Source organism: Indicator indicator, chromosome 9 (genome assembly GCF_027791375.1).
Source record: "Indicator indicator isolate 239-I01 chromosome 9, UM_Iind_1.1, whole genome shotgun sequence".
NCBI classification, from domain to species: domain Eukaryota; kingdom Metazoa; phylum Chordata; class Aves; order Piciformes; family Indicatoridae; genus Indicator; species Indicator indicator.
Genome location: NC_072018.1, coordinates 33,947,367 through 33,970,462, shown reverse-complemented (window position 1 = coordinate 33,970,462; position 23,096 = coordinate 33,947,367). Strand labels below are relative to the sequence as shown.

Genomic DNA, 23,096 nt, shown 5'->3' with positions numbered 1-23,096 from the left:
TGAAAGTGCTACCATTTCCCTCCATGCTAATTAGCTCCTTTTACTCCTGGTGCATGGTTACCTTGTGTGTGTGGCTTTCCTGGATCAGATTGTTCTTCCCGGTGATCAAATGGTTCAAAGGCTTCAGTTAAATGAGCCACACCCTAAGGAGAGCTGAGATGTAATTGTCTCATGCTTACTGCATCAGGGAGAGCTACTGGAATGTCTGTGAAATGTGAGCAGCCTGCACATGTCACAGAATCACACAGAATCACGGAATGTTAGGGGCTGAAAGGGACCTCGAAAGCTCATCCAGTCCAGCCCCCCCTGCCAGAGCAGAATCACCTAGAGCAGATCACACAGGAACACATCCAGGCAGGTCTTGAATATCTCCACAAAGGGAGACTCCACAACCCCCCTGGGCAGCCTGTTCCAGTATTCTGTCACCTTCACAGTGAAAAAATTCTTTCTCACGTTCACATGGAACTTCCTATGCCTCAGCTTCCACCATTGCCCCTTGTGCTGTCATTGGGCATCACTGCGAAGAGCCCAGGTATGAGAGTGTCTTCCCTTCAATCCAGTTTGACATCAACACAGGAGTCTATGCTACGTCCCTGCTAGATAGCTGCATTTAAGCCTCTGGATATTAAGGTGTTTGTTCAAATTAGGCAGAATTCCCTGGAAAAAATATTGCAGATTGCCTTCAACGTTATTGTAGAATAGCCAAGAACTGGAGAGATACCAGCTTGACTTACAGTAACTGGGACATCTTGCTTTCACAGCTATGCTGTACTTCATGGGGACACCCCTTATCACAGAATCATTGAATTGTTAGGGTTGGAAGGGACCTCAAGGATCATCCAGTTCCAATCCCTCTGCTATGGGCAGGGACACCTCACTCTAGAGCAGGTTGCTCACAGCCACATCCAGCCTGGCTGCAAAAACCTCCAGGGATGAGGCTTCCACCACCTCCCTGGGCAACCTGTGCCAGTGTCTCACCACCCTCATGGGGAAGAACTTCTTCCTAACATCCAGTCTAAATCTACCCACTTCTATTTTTGCTCCATTACCCCTACTCCTATCTCTACCCTATATCCTAAGAAGTCTCTCCCAAGCTTTCTCATAGGCCCCCCTTAAGATACTGGAAGGCCACAATAAAGTCTCCTCGGAGCCTTCTCCTCGCCAGACTGAACAGCCCCAACTCTCTCAGTCTGTCTCCATAGGAGAGGTGCTCCAGCCCTCTGATCATCCTCGTGGCCCTAATACCCAGGAGAGAGTTTATTAGTGACAGTTGCCAGCAAGCTTGCTCATATGGGGCTTGTAATTTGTTTCAGGAATGTTGTAACTTTTTTTATTATGCAGAGCTTAGATTTGCAGCTATAAAATCCCCACCAGCTGAGAAAAGTGCATGGGACCTTCACAGTATCATAGAATGGTCCAGGCTGAAGGGGACCTGGAAAGGTCATCCAGTCTGACCTCCCCACAGTCAGCAGGCACATCTCCAGCTAGATCAGGTTGCCCAGGGCCTCATTGAGTCTTACCTTGAATATTTCTAGGGAAGGGACCTCAACCACCTCCCTGGGCAACCTGTTGCAGTGTTCCACCACCCTCATAGTGAAGAACTTCTTCCTGATATCCAATCTAAATCTGCTCTTCTCTAGTTTGAAGCCATTGCCCCTTGTCCTGTCACTGCAGGCCTTTGTAAACAGTCTCTCTCCATCCTTCCCCTAGCCCCCTTCAGGTACTGGCAGGCTGCTATTAGGTCTCCCTGGACCTTCCTCTTCTCCAGGCTGAACACCCCCAGCTCCCTCAGCCTGTCCTTGTAGCAGAGCTGCTCCAACCCCCTGATTATTTTTGTCACCCTCCTCTGGACCCTCTCCATCAGGTCCATGTCCTTCCTACACTGAGGACTTCCAGACCTGCACACAGTACTCCAGTACCTTAAGCAGCATGATAAAAGCTCAGTGCAACAATGTCAAATCATGTTACAAACTCTCTTATGAAAATTGCTCGATCAAAATGAAGGGGCCTGCTATCTCTAAGATGTGAGATTTAATTAAGGATTGCTGAATAGAACCATGAAGCCAACTGCAGGTTTCTGCATTGGGAAATTTCCATCATAAAGCATCTCCATTCGTCTATCCCTACGTGCATTGAAAGGTATTGTCAGCTGGTATAAATCTCATCTGCCTCAAGGACTTCAAAGGCACTGCTTTTTTATTTCAGATAGGAGTTTCTTGCATGTCAATGGTAGCATAAAGAGACTTTACACTGGCATAAAGTACATCCTCTTTAAAAAGCTGTAGCAGCAGGAGGCTGCAGGGATGTTTAAGTATGATGGGCAGTATCTCCCTACAGCGTTTGCTTTGCCTACAGTTCTGGAAAATTCCAGTGTTGCAAGAGTTAAGGTGCAGAGAAATCTGGGAAAATATTTTTGCTAGCATTCTGAAATAGGACCTTCCTTTAGATATCATAGAAATGAAAATGAACTTACTGTTTGTTTAACTGGATTCATGCACAAGCATGACTGGAGTACGTGGTAAAAAAAAAAAAAAAGTCATTTATGCACTCAGCAGCCAGATGCAAAACAATGTAAATCAGTCATCTCCCATCTGCCTTCTTGTGATTTACACCTGTGGAAGGTGTAAACCCACAGGGTTTGAAATGCACTTCAGAAAATAAAATGTAATAAAAGAAAATAATGATTTTTGAGAGAATCTTTGAGAAATAAAGATCCGAGGAGAAGCTTCTACTGAGTCTGCACAAAATACCCTGAAAATGCTAACAACACATGACTGCTTTTAATCTGCCCTTTAGAACACCACTAATGGTGTTAAAGGCTAATTTATTCACTGATATATTTCTTTTCCTGGCTTCTGAATTGTAGGCTCCTTCAGCCCACAATCTCGTTTACCTGTCAAGTGAAGTGAACTGCACAGCAATTCTTTTCTGTTGCATATACATTCCTGGGTTTTCTTTTGAATGATTTTTCTGGAGTGTTAACTTGAGTATTTGTCCTAAAAGCTGTGCCAACACACATGGAGCTGTAGTGATAGCCATCAACGGACAACCTCCTGCAGAGGTTCAGGCTAGCAGCACACTGGGGATCTGGCTGCTCTGTGCTGTCAGGCTTTTGTTTTGCAGTGTGACTTCTGTTGCTCAGGTTAACCTCCCATGAATGAGTCAGCATGGGTGAATTTGAGAGTTCTAGCAAGAACAAGCCCATCACCCAGCAGTCTAAACTTCCTGGAAACCTAGGGTGTGATGCCAGCAGCAGGACACAGGTGGAGGTGGTTGTGTGGCTGCAGGACAATAAGGAGGACCCACATTGCTAGGCAGCAGCTGGGGACTGGTGCTCTCCTGCCTACTGGACCATTGCATGCATTGCACTCTTGCTCAGATTCTCCAGGTGGTTTTCTCTCCCAAGGAAGGCAGAAGTCCCACACTGGGAAAAATTAATAGAAGAAACAGATGCAAACATGAGTTGGGTGGTGGTGTCCTGTCCCAGAGACTGAACAGGGCTGTTCATCCTCTGTGACTGTTCTTCACTCGTTGCTGAGCATCAGCACAGAGGGGTCCTGCTTGTAAGGCTGAGTCCCTTCCTGCTGCCTTGACTGCAGCAGCACCTGCAGGCTCTGGCTGCAGCACACAGCCAGACCTGGGACTGCTGCTGCAGAGCCCACTGTGTACAGCAGGGCCTTCAGGAGAAGAGAGTATCAGACAGCTTGCTGAGCTCGTGGGAAACCTCTTTGTCATCTACAGTCCTTGGGACCTGATTCACCTTTGCTTGGCTTTGACAGCACTGGTGTGATTTAGCAGGTCTGTGACTGCATGGAAGTAATCTGCTGTGACCTTACAGCTTTCACTCCTCAGGTTTGCTGTGCCCCTTCTCCCTGTTGCTCCAGCAGCTGCAGAAAGCCAGAGCTGTTCCTGGCTTGGGTCTCCTCTGTGTCCTAGTGGCGTGGGGACAGCTCACACAGAGTTGTCATGGGCTTATCTTTGGCACACACTGTGAAGTGTGGCAGTCATGCTGGTGAGAGCCTGGCTGACAGCCTCTCTTTGCCTGTTTTCCCAGGTGGTTGCACTGTCATCGTGGAGTCTCTTGAGGGATTCAATCTACTATACACTGTCAGTTGTTGCACTCATTGTGGTAAGTTTTTGAATGTTACTCTTCTGTGGGAGGCCACCATGTGTCTACTGCCACCTCTAAAGGGAACCTGCTTAAGGAAAGCATGGTCTTGTAGCTAAGATCCTAGCTCCAGTAGTTTTGTGCTTGAGGAAAAATTTACTTCTGATCTCTGTAGGAAAGCTTGTCACAAGGTTAGGAGATCAAGGAATGTCTGGAGAGCCCCAAGCTGTAAGAGGGGAGAAGTGCAGTGCCCCAGTCCAGCTGGAGCTGGAGCTGGGAGTTTCAGCTCTGCACCCTGCAGCTGCGCTGGGATTGGGGCACTGCACTTCTCCAGCTCCCCCACCAGCTCCCCCACCAGCTCCCCCACCAGCTCTGGAGTGGGTGTGTTGGTCAGTCCTGTCCTGACAGTGACCCTCACAGCCTCCTAAACTGACCTGTAACTGACCTTCTAACTGACCTGTAAGGAGGCAGGACTTGTGTCCAGAGGAAAGAGATCTTACAAAACATTAAAGTTTGGCTTTCCACACATAATTGGGACACCTCTTGTTCAGGGGACACTAGCAGAGTAGATCCTTTAATGAAAGCCACAGTTTCAGTAGCTCTTAATGCTGCTGCTATTCCAGCTTTCATCAAGCTCAGTAAGTACTCCAAACGTCTCAGAACTGGGCTATTCAGTAAAAAAAAAAAAAAAAAAGAAACAACCAAAGTGTTTGGGTGAAGACACTGCTATCAGTTTAGCATCACCTTTGCAACCAATGCCAGGAAGTGTAAAAATTGGGTTTCATGGTAACAGTTGCTACTTTCCCTTTTTTTCCCCCCTGCCTAGTCTGTGTAATAAAAAAAAAAAGAATGTTTTTATATCTTTTATAATTGATACTTCCTGGCAGCAATATCTTCAGACTCTACTGTAACTTATTTACAAAATGTATCCACAGGTTCAATTCTTTCCTTGTGGGTTTTACACTCCACATCTAAAGACAGTGCAATGATTTAAGCCCAGATCTAACCTTTCCAATAGAGCAATTCCAACTGGCCATACAGGTGCTGTGAGCTGTGGGTTTCCCCCAAACAGGATTCCGTGGCAGATTGGCCAGGGACTCAGCACTTGCTCCTCTGTCTGGTATCTTCCAGATGCTGTGGCTATAAGTTGAGCAGTCCTTGGCTCAGAGAGGGCTAAGGGGCCTCTCTCTTGTCATGTCCAGTCACTGGGCTGTAGCCTCTTCTGGGATTCAGTTCCCTTGGAGCTTTTCCCCTTTCTGCCTTGGTCCAGGTGCAAGGCCTGGGTGAAGTTGTTGGTCTGCTAGAGCAGGTTCTTCAGCTGCTACTCAGGCAGCAGTTTGGCTCTTGTTGCTGGCTGAGTGAGAACAAGGCAAGCTGCCTGACTTCTTGGCTGGTTTAAACACTGTCCCAAGACAGTTAATGCCCTTTGGTAACACAGAACCCTGATAACTGGACCTCTAGGATGGGGCCTATCCAGACATGGCCAGGGGCACACACAATTCACAGCTGTGTTCCAAAGTTAATTACATGTGGTACATGTTTATCTGGACCCCGGCAAGTGTCCAGGAATGCACATTCAGGGGTGCTTACAATGTTAATCACATGTGCTAGACATTTACCTTGGCCATCTGGACCCCAGGAACTGTCCAGGTTAGCACATTTGTAGATGCTTAGCCCATGGTCTGGGGTAGGGCATGTTTGGGGGTTTGACCCTTCAGGACAGTCTGGGACCCTAAATTCTCTAAGAAAGGAAGAGTGGTTTTGTGAGGTTAACTTCCATAAGTAAGCAAGGAGGGAATTTTAGAGTCAGAAGTCTAACACTTGTGCTTCTGAAGTTTGTGCTGCTTTTATTAGTGGCAGTTTCCACAGTGTGGTTTGCCTTCATCCTGCACATGCCTCTGTACCATCCATGTTCTGTAGGTGCAAAGGCCTGTAGCTGGGTTTGCCTCAGCCTGTTGGTACTTGCATTCTGCATACTGCAAGGTCAGCCTTTTTGCACCTGATAAAAAATAATCTTTCTACATAATTATTAGCAATGAGCTGCAAAACAAAAAAAAATTTGGGTTGTTTTGACAGCAACCTCATACCAAAAAGTGTTTCTAAATGACAAACTTTGCCACACTGATTTTAATAAATGACATTGCATGAGCTTGAAGACATCTAGCAGGCATTCTCCTCACTTAATCCCCAGGAAGCAGAGATCTGGGCAGTGCCTGGCATTCAGCCTCCTGTTGTTTGGGTTGGGGATTTCCTTTATTGTGTGGTGGCAAACAAGTTAAAAAGAAAAACAAACAATCTGTTGAATCTGTCCTGGTTTTAATTTTTCAAGCAAGGCAAGATTTTCTCATGGCTGCTTCAGCCTTGTGCTTGTCAGCTGCTTCAGGATGTTGAGAACCATTCTCCATGGTATTGTGTCTAGTACACTCCTGCAGTTCCTAGCTGGGTCTCTATGCAATGAGAAGGTTGTTGTCCTGGTTTCATGGGACAAAAATCATATGCCAGCCATGGTCTGCAGGTCATGAGCAGTTTGGAATCAGCCAGGGGCACCATGTCAAGCTGGCTACAGGGGAATCCCATCCCATAAACATCACTCTCAGTATAAGTAAATTTATTGAGGACGAGGGGGGGCTCCTGTTCTTGCTTGGGTGTCTTCTGATCCTGCACCTCCTCTTCCTTATCCTCCTTATCCCTGGCAGGGCTCACACACCTGCTGCTCCTGAGGACTCTTTCCTGTTTATTGTGACATCTGCACATTTGCTGGGCCAAGTATAACTTTGTGCACTTTACTACTACTCTGTTACAGTTTGGCTGTTTCATTGAATCAGTTTTCATATCAGCTTCTGGGTCTCCTCTACTTTTCCTGCTCCCCTTTCTCTGATGGAATGGGATCAGTGGGTGATAGGGCAACTTCTACAGGTTAGCCCCAGGTGCAGGCTAAACATAGACAGTTGTATGGCTCATTGAACAGACAGCTCTGTAATCCTTAAGACTTCTCTCCTACACATAATTTATGTATAAATTGTAATTACAGAATTGCAAAGTTCTTTTTTTGGGGGAGGAATATACCTCATAATATCAGGATATTGTTATTTTCCCCCTCCCCCACCCCAAGCTTTGAGTTAACTTCTCTCCAGATGTATTGGCCTCTGTTCTGTTCATCTCACCAGCCATGAGGTTCAGGGTCCTTCAGGCAGCAGGACTGTGCAACTCCAGACATTAGTGGAGGCTTGAAGACATGGCCAGAAGTCTTACTCCCATGGTACAGCACTACGTGGCTAATTGTGGCTTGGGAGATGTGAAACATGTCCCACTTCTCTTCAGCCTTACTCCACATCAATCACTGCAAATTATTTTTGAACACCTGTGAGGGGAAAAAAAAAAGAGAAAGATGGGAGGAAAGGAAACCATTTTCAGTTGTTAAAGATTTAGCTTTTAGTGGATTTAGCAACCCTTTTATATGCAATATTGCTCCCCAGTTGATGGCAAATGAGGATTTCTCCTTTCAGAGTCAAACATTGCTTCAGTTTAGGAAGTTTCTCCTCCCCTTCACTCACCCAGGGACCCCTGGCTTCACAGTGGCTGGGATCTTTCCTATCCTTTTTAGGCAGAATCAAATTCAGGTGGCAGGACATTGTTATCCAAACACTGACTCTGTGGTCCCTGGTGGCTCAGCTGGGAGACAAACCACGTAGAGCATAGCAACACATATGTGTTGCTCCTTTGTTAGACTTCTGTGTGCCTTAGATTTTAGAAGGCTCTTCAGTACTTTGCCATATAGGGAGAATTTGCCATATCAGGGCATTGAGGCTTTGCTGAAGCTGAAACTGTCATCTTCCTTGAGGGATGTGATACTGCTTGTAGAAGGGTGCTCTCACAGTAACTTGAACAGCAGCTTCTGGTGCTGTATTAAAAGCTGAGCTGCACTGGTGTCTTTTCTAATTATAAATACACCTGAGAGGAGATTCAGCCACTTTAAAAAGCTTGATATTCTGCCAGGTAAATCAATATGGCTTTGTCTCCTTCTGTTTCCACCAGCAAAGGAATTGCAGTGCTGCAGTAATAAACAGCAAAGCAGTATAAACTTATCTGTTTGGTGCTTCAGGCCATTTGAGAGATTAGAAGTGGGTAAAGCACCCTTCCTGTGCCTGCCTCACCTCGGTTCAGCCCTGTGATTTATTTGTTAAAATAACAGTACAAAGCTTTCTTGTTCTCTTGTAGAGCTCAACAAAACTGTTACTCCTTACAATTTCACAGATTCACAAATTGCATTGGGTTGGAAGGGACCCTCAAAGGTCATCGTGTCCAATCCATCTGCAGTCAGCATGGACACCTCCAACTCCATCAGGCTGCCCAGGGCCACATTGAGTCTCCTCTTGTGTGTCTCCAGGGACCAGGGCCTCAACCACATCCCTGGAAAACCTGTTCCAGTATTTTACCACCCTCATTACTTCCTCCTTACTTCCCTTGAAAGGAAGAAGATGCTTATGTATCTTAACTCGAAGGGAGGTGACCTGAGCCATTAGTGACAAGAAGTGGGAGGGGTGCTGTTTTCTGTCACAAAGGTCAATGCCCAGGCTTTCATGTCCCATCACACCAACACACTGTAACCTGACACAGCCTTTGTCAGGTTAGGTCAGGCTGACTGGGACCTGTAACTTGCAACATTCTGAACGTTTTGTGGTCAGGTTTTCTTCCAGTAACCAGCGTAGCTTTTGCTTGGTGCTGGCTGGCAGGCAGAAGTTGCTCTTTACAGGTAATACAGCTGATAGGAAGGGTTTCCCTGTGTTTCCAGAGGCTCATTCCCTTTCCTTCCCTTTTCTTTGGTGTGATGCAACCAAGACCTCTGCACAGTCTGGGGCTGAAAGCAGCAGGTGCTTTGGAAGGACAGATGGAAAAGGGGCTTCTCACCAAGACTGATGGGCAGAACCCACGGGCTGCAGGGTGCTGTGAGCCAGACCAGCTCCAGCCTCCCAGAGGGGCCCCACACTGCCATGGATGGCTGGCCATCCTGGGCAACCTGGGCACAGGCCTGGCTGGCCTTCCTGGGCACCCTGGGCATCTGATATGGAAGGAGAAGTGGAGGCACAGGACTGTTGCCTGGCCCCGTCCGCTCCCAGTGCCGCAGGCAGTGGTGCTGGAGCTGGGCTGGGGAAGGGCCCAGCTGCAGAGCACTGCAGCCATCTGCCGGTCACCTCCTTCCAAACCCAGGCATGGACAGGCAGACACCCTTCTCCTCTCTGGCACAGCCTTGTCTCTTCCCCAGCATGGAGCATCTTACACTCGCAGGAAGAGATGCTGCTTTCCCAAGGAGGCTTGCACAGTACTGTTCTGAAGGCTTTGCTGTCCCTCTGCAGGTGTGCTCATGACTGCCACTGTACCTAAAGCCAGCTGGCATGGTGAGCACGTTAGATCTCAGGGGAATCACGCCCAGTTTTCACCCAGCAAAATTTCACACCACCATGGAGCTGGCTGTAAAGCTGTGAACTGCTTGCCCAGTTACTACCAAAGAATGGGTCAGGGGAAGCGTTTGTGTCTCTGCTGAGACCACACATGCAGTTCAGAGGCAGGTACAGCCCCTTCTCTGACTCGCTTCTGCTTTCTCTCTAACCACTTCTGCTTCCCTGCTACAACAGCCCCTGGTACACAAGGAGTATCTGCCCTTCTGAAGTGAGAGAAACTAAAGATTGAAAAGTTCAAAGGCTGAGCAGGAGAACAGTACTAAAACAGATCAGAACTTAATGCAATTGCCCTGAGCCCTGGGTTGTTCTCCCTGCTCTGTCCCCTTAGGCAGGTGCTAAGCTGTTTCCCACAGTGATTTTGTGTATAACATGCCTATTTCTAACCTTTTTCTCCACAGTTTATTTATGATGAAAAAGTTTCCTGGTAAGTGAATCCCTTTTCATTTTTTTTTTTTTGTCTTACCACAAAAGTGGGGGGTTCATCAGGAGAGGAGGGGGAAAGCTAAAAAGTCCTAGATGGGCTGGAATAACTCATGTTCTGAGCTAGAGAGGAAACCTTAGGTGGGCATCACTCAGACTGTTGTCTGCTAAAGTGGAAGTAGCAGGTACCCTCTGCCCACTCTGCAGCAGCCTGGGGATGGTGATGTGTTCAGCAAGGGCACAGACTGCTGCTGGGATGCCACAGTTGTCAGCTGCCAGGGAATGGAAAGAGCCAGCCAAGCAGTCCTAAATAACTGTGTTCTGATATTTGGATTCTTAATAATTTGAAAAACAGGAGCAATATTCAAGAGAGACTGACTGGTTGAAAGAAAGAAAGGAAAAATAAAAGTTAATATCCTCATGAGTGTGCTTAAATGTTGGTATGGTAGGCTTAGAGGGCTTGCAAATACTTCTCAAAGTGTACTTTTTAGTTGTTTTGCTTTCATGATTTTGTTTTCAGCACCTCTGAGGGCTGGTGGAGTGACAGTGGTAGCTTTGATTTCACTCACAGCCAGGATTATTTGGATTACAAGCACTAGAGGGAGTCAGGCTCTTCGGGTTGCATGTTTTCATAATCTTGTTCTCACTGGGGGATTTCTGTGTCATTTCAGAGAAGGATTTCTGAAACACCAAGTTTTGCAATGGCTTGTTTTCCTTGGGTTTGTTGGGGTTTCTTTAAACTAAAATTGCCTTGAGGCCCAACTGTATTTGACTGTGCCCTTTGACTAAAACACATCAGTGCCAAAGCTGGCTGTTGAGCTGCCAGAAGCAGGGAATGGCTTTTGATATGGTTAGGCTCAGAATCCTTAAGGTGAAATCAGCCTTTGAGTTTTACTAGACAGCAATCTGGTAATGGATGAGTTCCACAAAGACTAGAAGTTTGCCCTATGGAACTGTCCATAAACCAGCATTTTGGTCAAATGAAAATGACTACCTAGAAACCGGTTGTAAAAGTCAGATTCTATTTTGTTTTCATGCAAATTTCATTAGTTTGGCACAGAAACTGTGCAGAACACTCCTGACAGTATCTAGTCAGTGGTCTGAGCTGCTGCCTGCTGCATTCTCTCTGGTTATGCAGCAGGAGTAGTAAAAGAGTAGCTGCTCCTTGTTTGGGTTGTCTAGGCATGGTCAATGTCGTAGCATGCTTAAAAAGCTCAGCAACCTGCTTTGCACCTATGAAGGCAGAACAGGATGGCTGCTCCCCTTCCATTGCCACAGCCTCCACCAGGTATTGTCCTTACAGAAGTGTTGGTACTCATGGGTGTGCAATTTGTTCACTGACCTTCTGGGTTTAGTCACTTGTTCCTAGCTGATGGGTTCATTTGGCCAGGTGAAATACAAAGGAGGCATCACACATGGGGCTGTGAGCCACTTCTTTATGTATCTCCCTCTCTAGAGGTGTGCAAAACTAGCCCAGGAGGGTCAAAGCCTTTTCAGCAGTTTGTGGTGTGAGAGCTGGGGAATGGCTGAATTTGAGCTGCAGGCTGCTGTGTCCTGCTCTGATGTGTTCTCTGTGCCACTCTGGTTCACAGGTGGGAGTCCTTGGTCTTGGTGCTGATGTACATCATCTACATCATCATCATGAAGTAAGTCAAATGTGCCCTCGGTTTGTTTAGATCACGTAAGGCTCCTCCTGCTCCAGAGCTTTTCCAGAGATTGTGAAGGTAATTCAAGAGCCAATTCAGGCTGTGGGCAGGGCTTCCACTGCATCACCCAGCTTGTATGCCAGCACCACCTCCTGCAGCAGGGCTTAGAGCATCTTGCCCTGCTATGTACATACCTGTAATTACCTGAGGAGTCAGGAAGAGGCTGCTTATCCCTGTAGTACAGACCTGAGGATCAGACTTCTAAAGGTGGGTGGTGCTTTCTGGATCTCACCCTGTGTGAACCAACCATGGCTAATGCAGCAAGTCTGTGCAGAGCAGAGCAGACAACTGAATCTGTCCCTGATTACCACTAAAGCAGCTTTTTCTGACTTTAGGAGTGTCCTTAATAAGAAATAAACACACAGGAGATTCCAGTCTACTTTTTATGGGTGCAGAACTCTACTGCAATTTGTTCTTGCTTGCTTGGAAACCCAGGCCTAAAACTCCAGCACAGTCAACATTGATTTTTCTGAGCATCTGAGCTGTGGAAGTTCTTTCACGTAATTTCATGCTAGCAAAGCAGGTCTGTTCTGCTGTTTGGTTCCCCTCTTTCTGCCTTGTTTTTAAAAGCTGGTGGAAAGGAAACCCAACTTTAAACTGGAACATTCAACAAAACCTACCAGCTGCCAAGCACACCAGTGGTCTTGTCTCAACAAGTAAGAGCAGAGATTTGTTTTGAAATGATGAGTAGATTAAATATTGTGAGAGCACAATTCTCAGTGAGAACAGCAAAACAGGCTGGGATGAGGGGAACACAAGGCAGAATTCATCTCCTTGCTAATGAGGAGAAGCTTTAATATGTCAGGTAGCTCCAACCTTGCAACAGCTAACCAACCAGCAGAACAGACATTGGTAATGTTTGAATCTACAAGGGATTTATTATTTTTTTTTTCCTGAAAGCAGTGCTGCAGTGTAAACAGATGTTTCAGACCTGGTTGGATATACCTGCAGAGGTTGTTGGCCTTGGTGAGGGACCTCAGCCAGGTGTTGACAGTGGTATGCCCTTGCCTTTGAGTATCGTGGTGAGATACTTTGCTCCTGTTTGTGACAGCTCTTGGCTACTCTAAATAAAATAAAAAACAAAGGTTATTATTATTTTCTTCCTAAAGCTGAGACAGAACTTAGCCTGTGGGCTTGTGTGTCTGGGGTTGGTCTTCACAGGTCAAACAGTGCTCATGCTCAGGTATGATTATGTGAAGGGAAAAAAACCCAAATCAATGATGACAAGTAATTGTTGTTTGCTATACAGAATATTAATTCCCCATAATACATAAGCATCTGTGGAATTTAGGATTCATGTCTTGTATCTTTCACAGCCTTTTGGGTAGGGAGAGATTGCATTGTATGCAATTCAGTTGAAGTTCTGGCATACTGTGATTGGATTTCAGTAAAACCAGAGGGGTTTTATTCCCTCCCATAGTTGGACCGCACATAATATGAGTCTAGGACAGGCAAGAGCATCAAGAAATCCCCCTAGAAGAAGCAAATGTCCATCTGGAGTTTGTTTCCTTTGCTCAGGTACAACTCAACCATACATCACCTGTTCGAAAGGAAGACCAAAAACTCTGCCAATATGGTGAACGGTTTGGCAAACAACACAGAGATGGATGACAGCAGCAACTGCGACGCCACAGTGGTGTTACTAAAGAAAGGTAACTGTTCCAGTAAGTCACCTTGCTTGCTTGCATCCTTCTGAATCTGTACAAGTTTGTCATGTGGACTGCTTCTGTCTCACCAGCCATGAAACAGGTGGGGAGCTGGCCCTTTTCAGAGATTCCTGCAGTGGTTTGGGTTGGAAGGGACCATCGAAGATCATCTGGTTTCAAGCCCCCTGACATGGGCAGGGAATGCCCTCCACTCAGGGTCCCAGCAACCTGGCTTTGAACAGAGTGGGGCCACCTATGACCTCCCTGGGCAACCTGTTCCAGTGTCTCACTGCCCTCACTGTAAAGAATTTCTTTCTAATATCCAGTCTAAATCTATGTGTCGGTGTGAGCTGAAATTCCCCCCCCCACCGACAATAACCAGGCTAGCTCAGTCTGGAAGCAATTGAAAAGCTGTATTTACAAGCAGAGTCTAAAATCTACAATGAAATGCAATGAATATGTACAAATATACAAAATTCACAACATTCACAAATATATACAATCAACAGAAAAAGCACAATCGATCTCCCTTTGCTTCCCCCCAAGGGGACCCTCCCAAAGGGGGCCTCCCTCTCCCAGGAGCTTCCCCCCCCAGACCCCCCTGGACAGAGAAGCAGAGTTTAGTTAGAGCAGAAAGTTGTTAACTTAGCTGCCAAGGTCAGTGTGTGTTATCTTCAGCCAGAAGAGAAGAAGAAACAGCAGCCAGACAGCCCAGCAACTGCCCCCACTGCCGAACGCAGAATGTGCAGAATGCCTACTTTGTTTTGGGTAATAGTTCTTAAACATTTCTATCTATCCAATGGAAGTGTTTAGAACAATCGTTATTTTGCTTTCTTACACCCAATAGTGACTTATTTACATTCTTTCACTTTCTCTGTTTTGAACTTTGCAAGGAAAAATTAAAAAGACAGTTTCAAACCATCACAATCTAGTCTGATTCTAACCCTGCTGTGAGATGCCCAGGGCTCCTGTGCCTGGGGGCACAGTGTGATGACCGCAGCCACTACTTGCTTTGCTGCTTGGAGGCAGCTCAGGCCTCCTCTGGGTAATTCATGCTGCTGGACAAGTGCCTGGCTGAAAGGACTCCTGCAGCTTTATGCTGACTTGCCCAGGGGCTACTTAGAGAGTTACAGACATGCCATTTTAGGTCCTCTGGCAGGAGCTGTTACTGTGCACTGAAGATGCCAATTTGCATCCAGTACCTCCAGTTAAATGTAACTCCATTCCAAAGCAACATAAAGTGAGCAGGGGCAAAAACCTTACTGAGAACACGTGTGCACTTCCCTCCACTAAGGGGAAGGGGGGTTGATGGAGACTGTGTTGGTCCAGGTAGCGTGCTCTTCCTTCACATGCTGTCTTGAACCTGCACCACTTTTCCATGTAAATGATCTTCAGGTGGATTTCACTTTGGCTGACATCTTCTCCCATTACACTGGGAGTGGGGACATTCAGACTGGACATGAGGAAGAAGTTCTTCCCCATGAGAGTGGTGAGAGCCTGGAATGGGTTGTCCAGGGAGGTGGTTGAGGCCCCATCCCTGGAGGTGTTTAAGGCCAGGCTGGTTGAGGCTCTGGCCAGCCTGATGTAGTGTGAGGTGTCCCTGCCCATGGCAGGGAGGTTGGAACTAGGTGATCCTTGTGGTCCCTTCCAACCCTGACTGATTCTATGATTCTGTGATTCTATGACTCGAGTCACAGTCACATATTAAAATGAAAAAACATTCATCTGCCCTGTGGCTCAGCAGCAGTACTCGATGTATGCATTTGGAAGCTAATCTGTAGTTTTTGCTTAGCTTTACAACAGCCAACAAACGTGTGCAGAAACTGCTTGGGATTTATATGCACCTGTCCCCAGGAACAGCATATCCCATCCCTGTCACTGGTTTGACTCAAGAAGGAGCTCTCTCTTACCCAAAGCAGTCCTGGTCTCTGACTACAGAGGGGCTGCCCTTTTTGTTTCAAAAATAAATCAACACAATTAGGTGTCTCTTCCTTCAAGCAATGATTTCAAGACATAGTCATGTAAGGAACAAAAGATGAAATGTAGATGGATTTATTTGCTAGCAGCAGACTGTTGGAGTTGAGGCCAACTATCATTTTACTGCCCCACTGCTGAGGGAAGAATTCTGCGGGTGCTGTGCACACTGATTTGAGGAAGCTCCCCAGTTCAAGAGAGACAGAGACCTGCTGGAGAGAATCCGAAGCAGAGCCATGAGGATGATTAGAGGACTTGAGCATCTCCCCTATGAAGAGAGCCTGAGGTCCCTGGGGCTGTTTAGTCTTGAGAAGACTGAGAGGGAATCTGATCAATGTGTATAAATATCTGAGGGGTGGGTGTCAAGTGGAGGGGGCCAGGCTCTTTTCAGTGGTGCACAGTAATAAAACAAGAAACAACAGGTTCAAGCTTGAACATAGAAGATTTCACCTCAACATGAGGAGAAACTTCTTTACAATGAGGGTGACAGAGCCCTGGAACTGGCTGCTCAGAGAGGTTGTGGAGTCTCCTTCTCTGGAGACTTTCAAAACCCAGCTGGATGCATTCCTGTGCAGACTACCCTAAGTGATCCTGCTCTGGCAGGGGGCTTGGACCTGATGATCTCTGGAGGTCCCTTCCAACCTCTAATGTACTGTGATGCTGTGAAGCTGGTTCTATGGGAACAGCTATCCTTAGCCTGGGGCTCTCAGCAGCAAAGCTGTGCTGGCAAGGTGACAGCAGTTTGTACCAGTAAAGCTAGGCTGGTAAAACTCAGCCAAAACTCAGGCCTTAGACATCTAGGTTTTACCCACTGGCCTAAGGATTGTGCACAAATGAGGCAGTGCTGACTGTGAGATTTGCTGTAAGTCTCCCCAGAATGCTTCTTTGCATGACATTGCTCAGCTGCTGGTAACTTCTTTGTTTGGGACACTGGTGTTACTTAAACTGACTGAGGAAGGAAGATGAAAGGATTGCTTCATTTTCTTGCAGATTGTTCCTGTGTTTACTTGGCAGTGGGCCACTGGAGGCCCAGGCAGGCGGGAGGCACTGCTGTGCACACCAGCCAGCAGCATGGGGGCACAAACAGCACCCATTGCAACGGGTTGCCTGAGGGTTTCAGACACTGTGCTTTGTTTTCTGAGGCCTTTTCTGAACAGATGACCAAAAAAAGAATCAAACAGAAGGATTTCTGTGTTTGGGGAAGTTTCCCCCAGGTGCCATGCAGGAAATGCCAGCATGGAAAAAGCCACAAGGAAAAGTTGCCTGGGTGTTTTGACTTTGTTGAATATGGATGGCCCTACTTGCCTACCCTCATCCATGGAAACCTCAAACAGAAAAAAAAAAAAAAAAAAAAAAAAAAGAGCTGAAGAGATAATCTACTGTGAGACTAACAGTGATGGTAGTAAACAGCCTTGCTGTGAAACATTTGCCAGTGTTCAGCACTGATTTTAATAAACCCAAGCAGATGTGTCTGGGAAGACCTCAGGTTTCCCTGCTTCTGAGTCCCAGTTCTGGCCTGGAATTCACAGCCAGAGGTGGCATCTGGGTGTAGAAAGAATGGACACTGGTACTGTTGCCACCCCAGAGGTAGTAGACAGTGGCACTGTGCCTCAGCTGGAGTGTGATTCAGGTACCTGCTCCTGTCTCCCTGCTCCTTTTCTCCTGCACCATGGGTTACACCCCCCAGACTGGCAGATGAGCTTGCTGCCAGGTTTGATGGCACTTCCCAGCCAGGAGCTGCAATCCCAGGACGCAGGAACCTGCTTTGCTTTTGCACTGGTATCCTGCAGGGGCAATGTGACCATTTCCTCACCCTCATGTACAGTTAATGATGGGTGAGGCCAGTATCCTCCCAGAAGTGCAGATGCTAACAGTGGAATTAATGCAGGTTTCCTGCAGCACTTTTTCTGCCTTGGTAGAACAGCTGCTGTGGAAGCAGTGATCTGCCTGACGCAGCCCTATGATGAACTGTGCAGAGCAGCTTTAATTCTCTGTAATGAGCATGAGTGGAGGTCCTGTGTTGCCAGCTCATTTAAAGGCAGAAATGGAGAGTGTGTAAGGACAGAAATTCAGGACAGAGATGGCACTTCTTGAATGACAGCAGCTGAAGGAATGGTTCTTAAAAGGACTTCTGGAACTTGCACATTTGTTATTCTGAGAGCCTGGTGGGGAAGAGAGGAGACCGCTGGCAGAAGACCTCAATTTCTCTTTCTTTCTTGGCTGCAGGAAACTTCCACCGTAAAGCCTCAGTGATTATGGTGGATGAGCTGCTGTCTGCCTACCCACACCAGCTTTCATTTTCTGAGGCTGGGCTCCGGATCATGATAACCAGCCACTTCCCTCCCAAAACACGGCTCTCCATGGCCAGCCGCATGCTGATCAATGAGGTATGGCTTTGGTCTCCCCCTACCTCCCTTTCTCCTCCTGAATTTGCTTTTTGGCTTTTGTCTCCCCCTACCTCTGCTTCTCCTCCTGAATTTGCTTCTTGGCTTTTGTCTCACCCTACTTTCCCTTTTCCTCCTGAATTTGCTTTTTCCTCTAGCAGTGTTTGGGTTGTAATGGAACTCTTGTTTTTCTTATGGAAACTTCTGGAACTCTTGTCACCTTCTGGATTTTATCTTCCCCCAACTCCCTTTCTCCTTCTGAATTTGCTTTTTCCAGCAGTGTTTGGGTTGAAATGGAACTGACACATTTCTTCTGGCAAGTTCTGGAGCTCTTGTCCTCTTCTGAATCCCTAGTAGCACTTTCCCAGATTTATTCTTCTGACACTGACTTGACTAAATCATCTGTCTGTCCCCACAGAGATTTTAGCAGAGCAAGTTTCAAGTTGTGGTTATGTTAGCTGTAGCTGTTAGGTGCACCTGGAGGTGCCCCCTGCATTCATCTGACATGAGTATCACTTGCACTTCTCTAATAACATCATACTCCATGGAGTCTGCACTTAGTCTGACCCTGGTCTTGCAGCACTCATGGAGTCTCTGGTTCTTCTCTTATAGAAGCTGTGTATGTGAGATTTATCTGGCCATCCCCAGTCAGGTATCACCTCAGACCTGCATTTAAAGCCACCTTTTTAAAGGACTCAGCACGTTTCTTCCTCTTTCCCTTCCTTTCTCTTAAAAAAGGAAATCTGTCTTTCAGCAAGACTTTGTGCCTGTGTTTACAGAGACAAAGGCTGATCAACAGCAGGACTTACACCAATGGTGAGTCAGAAGTAGCAATCAAAATCCCTATCAAGCACGTGGTGGAGAACGGAACAGGCCCCAGCAACTCGGGCGAGCGGGGCGTGAACGGCACGCGGCGGGACGAGGACATCGCCGAGGCTGGGAATGAGACCGAGAACGAGAACGAGGACAATGAGAACAACGAGAACGATGAGGAAGAGGAGGAAGATGATGATGACGATGACCAAGAAGGGCCATACACACCTTTTGACCTACCCAGTAAGAAGCTTCTTGGGTTTGTCTTGTTGCACAAAGCAAAGCTCGGCTTGGGTATGCCAGAAAGCATCGCAGGTGTGCGTTGAGGTAGAAGTGGTTCTGGGAGCTCCTATCAGCCTGCGCCTCGTGGAGTAGTTTGTGCTCGCAGGTAAAAAGACAAAGAGGAACTGACTTCTCAGGATACAGACTCCTGGGCTTCATGTGCCTCTGCTGTGGCTTATGTGTTGGCCCAGTGCTGCTGTTGCAGTCAGAGGGGAGAGGCAGTGATCTCCACTGGGTGATTCCAACCCCCAAAACCTGGGTCATGCTCTGGGGAGATCTTTATTTCTCTGCTGACTGCAGAGGAAGCTGAGGATGAAAGGGCTTCTGGCAAGATGCCAAAATGCAGGTCAGATGTTCCTGAGTCTAGGCCTTGCCTTTGTTGGGAAATGAAGTGTGCTCTTACCTCAGCATTAAGGTGCGGTGCTAGCAGAGGCAAGGCAGTGGTACTGCTGATGTGGAGCAGGGAAAAAAGAAGGTGCTGGATGCCCCTGATTGCTGCTGTTAACTAGGCACAACCACAGTGTCTTCTCACTCTTCCTGGCTTAGAGTCAGAACAGCTATGTGACTTGTGTGTGCCTCAGGTGGCTGAGCACTGTGCCTGTGGGATGGAGATCTCCTTTGTGCCAGGTTCCTATTATCCTAAAATGAAAACATTCTGGACTAAACAGACAAGAAATATGATTCTTTCCCCTCCCACCCCCTCACCCCCCTTTTTTTTTTCTTTTGTTTTACAGCTGGCAAGATAGAAATCTTGAAGTGGCTCTTCACATGGCCATTGAGTTTTGTCCTGTACTTCACAGTGCCCAACTGTAACAAACCCCACTTGGAAAAATGGTTCATGGTTACCTTTGCTTCTTCTACCCTCTGGATTGCAGCTTTCTCCTACATGATGGTGTGGATGGTATGTACCAGCTAAAGCAGAAAGCACAGCCTGGGACAGGCAACAGAAAGTAGGTTCTGTCAGCTTAGAGAGATGTGTACAAATTTCTATATAGTTAAAGTTTTAGATAAGAACCACTAAGTCTGCTTCCATTTGCTTTAGATCTGTCCACATGCAGAGAAGAAAATTAGGGGCCAAGTATCCATGGCTTTTGAACTTGGTTCAGGGCTGGAATTTCACCCAGATTTTTTTTTTTTGGTCTGATGCTACTAAGAATCTGACCTCTGCTAGCTTTTCCTTTTCTTGGAGCATGCTAGCTGAAGAGACAGAGTTGTGAGTGGTAGGACCTTGAACTCAGCATGAACAAAAGCAGGACATTCAGACAAATTCTTGCACAGCTACTCTAGCCAATAGGAACTTAATTCTATCTCATTATTCTGAAGGTGGAAGGGGGATACATAAAAATGGACACAAAGAAATCCAAGCATAGGTGACCTGTTCACAGGGGAGTTTTGTGTAGTGGCTGGGCCACAGAGCCTGTTGGCTTGCTGCAGGCCTCATTACATATGTGTAGGTGAAAAGTGTGAGGTGTCCTCGTTAGGATTGCAGCAATAGTGCAGCATGGGTTGTGTTTCTTTTGGGGTGGTCTGTACTCTTAAGCAGACTCTGACAAGGATGAGCAGTTGGCATCAGGAGGGTGTCTTAACAAGGGAGCCTGGGTTTGGGCTGCTGCACTTGTGATGGAGTGCATGATTCATGGTCTGTCTCTGTTTGGGTTCCAAAGAGCTTGGGAATACCTCACCAAAGCCACTGCTTCCCTGCTGGGAATGGGGAGGCAACAACAACAATCTTCATTGCTTTCACAATTCATTCCTGTACTAAATGCAGAAATGGATGCCATGCTTTTCCTCTCAAACTAATCAAAGCAGTTACAGAAAAGGGGCTTTTATTTTTGTTTTGGTTTCCATAATCCATATCACTCTCAACAGGAAATAGAAAGTTCTTTATTTTCTTCCACTTTTTATCTGCTAGGATAAGGTGTTTTTAAAGAAAAAGGCTCTCCCAGCTTTCCATAGTTGAAATCCCAGACCCACAGGGTCACTGTGCCACTTCTAACATATGGCTCACATTTCTTGGAGCATGCTGCTGAGAGTTCAGCCGAGCAGTCAAACGTGGCTAATAGGAAATGGGCATTATTAGACAAAGGCATCCCAAATACAAACACATTAATCATTTTGAAGAGCACTAATGAATCATGGGCTGCATGGCAAAGGGGAGAGGAAATTATAGAATCGTAGAATTGTTAGGGTTGGAAAGGACCTCAAGGATCATCCAGTTCCAACCCCCCTGCCACAGCCAGGGACACCTCACACTACATCAGGTTGCTCAGAGCCACATCCAGCCTGGCTGCAAAAACCTCCAGGGATGAGGCTTCCACCACCTCCCTGGGCAACCTGTGCCAGTGTCTCACCATCCTCATGGGGAAGAACTTTTTCCTAACATCCAATCTGAATCTACCCATTTCTATATTTGTTCCATTCCTCCCAGTCCTATCACTTCCTGACATCCTAAAAAGTCCCTCCCCAGCTTTCTTGTAGCCCCCTTCAGATACTGGAAGGCCACAAGAAGGTCTCCTTGGAGCCTTCTCTTCTCCAGACTGAACAGCCCCAACGCTCTCAGTCTGTCTTCATAGGAGAGGAGCTCCAGCCCTTTGCTCATCCTCATGGCCCTTCTCTGGACACCTTCCAGCACCCCCAGATCCTTCTGTAACAGAGGCTCCAGAACTGGACACAGTACTCCAGGTGTGGTCTCATCAGAGCGGAGTAGAGAGGGAGAATCACCTCCCTCAACCTGCTGGCTATGCTTCTCTTAATGCATCCTAGGATGTGATTGGCTTTCTGGGCTGCAATTAAAGGTGTCTCCTCTCTGCCAGTGAGAGTTGTTTGTTGTCACCTGGGGATATGTGGCTGCATATACAGCACTCTCATAGTATAATCAAACGTGGGGTTGGGTGGGTGCCTATTTACTTAATATTTGTTTCTAATAATGCCTTCAGCCAAGATCAGCAGACTGGTACACAGGGTAGTGGGCCTCCATGTACTCTCTTTTCCAGGTCAGTGTTAGGAAAACTGTGGATGAAAGGTGTGAAGAGGGTACATAGCAGGTGAGTCCTGTCGTCTGCCAGGTGATGAACATACCAAACAAACTATCTGTCGTTGCTTCTTGTTGTAGAAAGATGAGTTTTCACTGAGCAGTCATGCAGAATTAGGCCCAGATGGTCCTTGATTTTAATGCCTGTGAACAGCTTGACAGCTTATTTCTTCTCCTTAGGTGACAATCATTGGTTACACACTGGGAATTCCAGATGTGATCATGGGCATCACATTCTTGGCAGCTGGAACCAGCGTGCCGGACTGCATGGCAAGCCTGATCGTAGCGAGGCAAGGTGGGTTCAGCACAGAGATGTCACACTGCTGTGGAAGTGTCTCCTTGTGTCTTCTTCCACTTCAGGTGGCACAGATGTGTCTGTAATGTGGAAACATGACAGAGCCCTTTTCCTGGGGATGACCTTTCAAACAAGAACCAAGAAGGAATTGTGCTGCTGTTGCAGAGAACAGCTAACAGGCTCTTCATGACAATGTGGAACAAGTTTAGACACTGTTAACAACTTCAAGCCTTCCTCAAATGCCAATGGTTTTTTTCTTAATTTAGATGCTTTGGTATAGAATTGTTTAGAACATGGCATAAGGGTCACTTCCTTCATATGCAGACTGGAAGATACTACTGTTCTTAAGGAAAACTTTTTCTTCCCCTCACCTTTTGACTCCAGCAACAGTTGTTTTAAGAGAGGAAAGGAAGTTGTCAGTTCTGGTTTGAGGAGCAAAACCAGTGGCTCTTCACTGACACAGCTGGGCACTCAATAGACTACCCAAAGACCTAATCTAAGCAGTCCAGTATAGAAACTCATGTGTTGTGGTTACAGTAAAGCATCAAAAAACCCCTCTGTCATGTCACAAGAGTGCTGGCAGGTCACAGCCAGTGGCCAAGCTCTGCACAGCAGCAGATTAGTTAAGGAAAGTTTTCAAATGGTCCTAGAAGGTGGATTCAGCCCCTTCAACCCTGTGATGAGCAGAGCAAAGAGGAAAGGGAAGGGATGGGGTGAGAAAAGAAGGTGCTGGATGCCTTAACTCTTTGCCTTAATTCATGGAAATTGTCTGGATTAGCTTTGATTGATGTATTTCTGGTTTAAAAGTTCAAAGACTTTTCTGAGACATGTCTGATTGTACCTGGTTTCCATTCCTGCAGGTATGGGAGACATGGCTGTGTCCAACTCCATTGGAAGCAATGTTTTTGATATTTTAATTGGCCTGGGCCTCCCATGGGCTTTGCAGACCCTAGCAGTGAATTATGGATCATATGTAAG

The 23,096-nt window shown here is 46.8% G+C and overlaps 1 protein-coding gene across 1 annotated transcript in view; it reads left to right on the top strand.

Moving 5' to 3' along the window:
* Nucleotides 1–23,096, top strand: part of SLC24A3 (solute carrier family 24 member 3) — a 73,326-nt gene that overhangs the window by 38,205 nt on the left and 12,025 nt on the right. Inside the window, exons 5-13 of the mRNA XM_054383878.1 lie at nt 4,055–4,129; nt 9,966–9,991; nt 11,580–11,633; nt 13,212–13,345; nt 17,540–17,700; nt 18,477–18,753; nt 19,527–19,693; nt 22,004–22,118; nt 22,979–23,091. Coding sequence (XP_054239853.1) covers nt 4,055–4,129; nt 9,966–9,991; nt 11,580–11,633; nt 13,212–13,345; nt 17,540–17,700; nt 18,477–18,753; nt 19,527–19,693; nt 22,004–22,118; nt 22,979–23,091 — 1,122 coding nt within the window. The remainder of the gene's footprint in view (nt 1–4,054; nt 4,130–9,965; nt 9,992–11,579; nt 11,634–13,211; nt 13,346–17,539; nt 17,701–18,476; nt 18,754–19,526; nt 19,694–22,003; nt 22,119–22,978; nt 23,092–23,096) is intronic.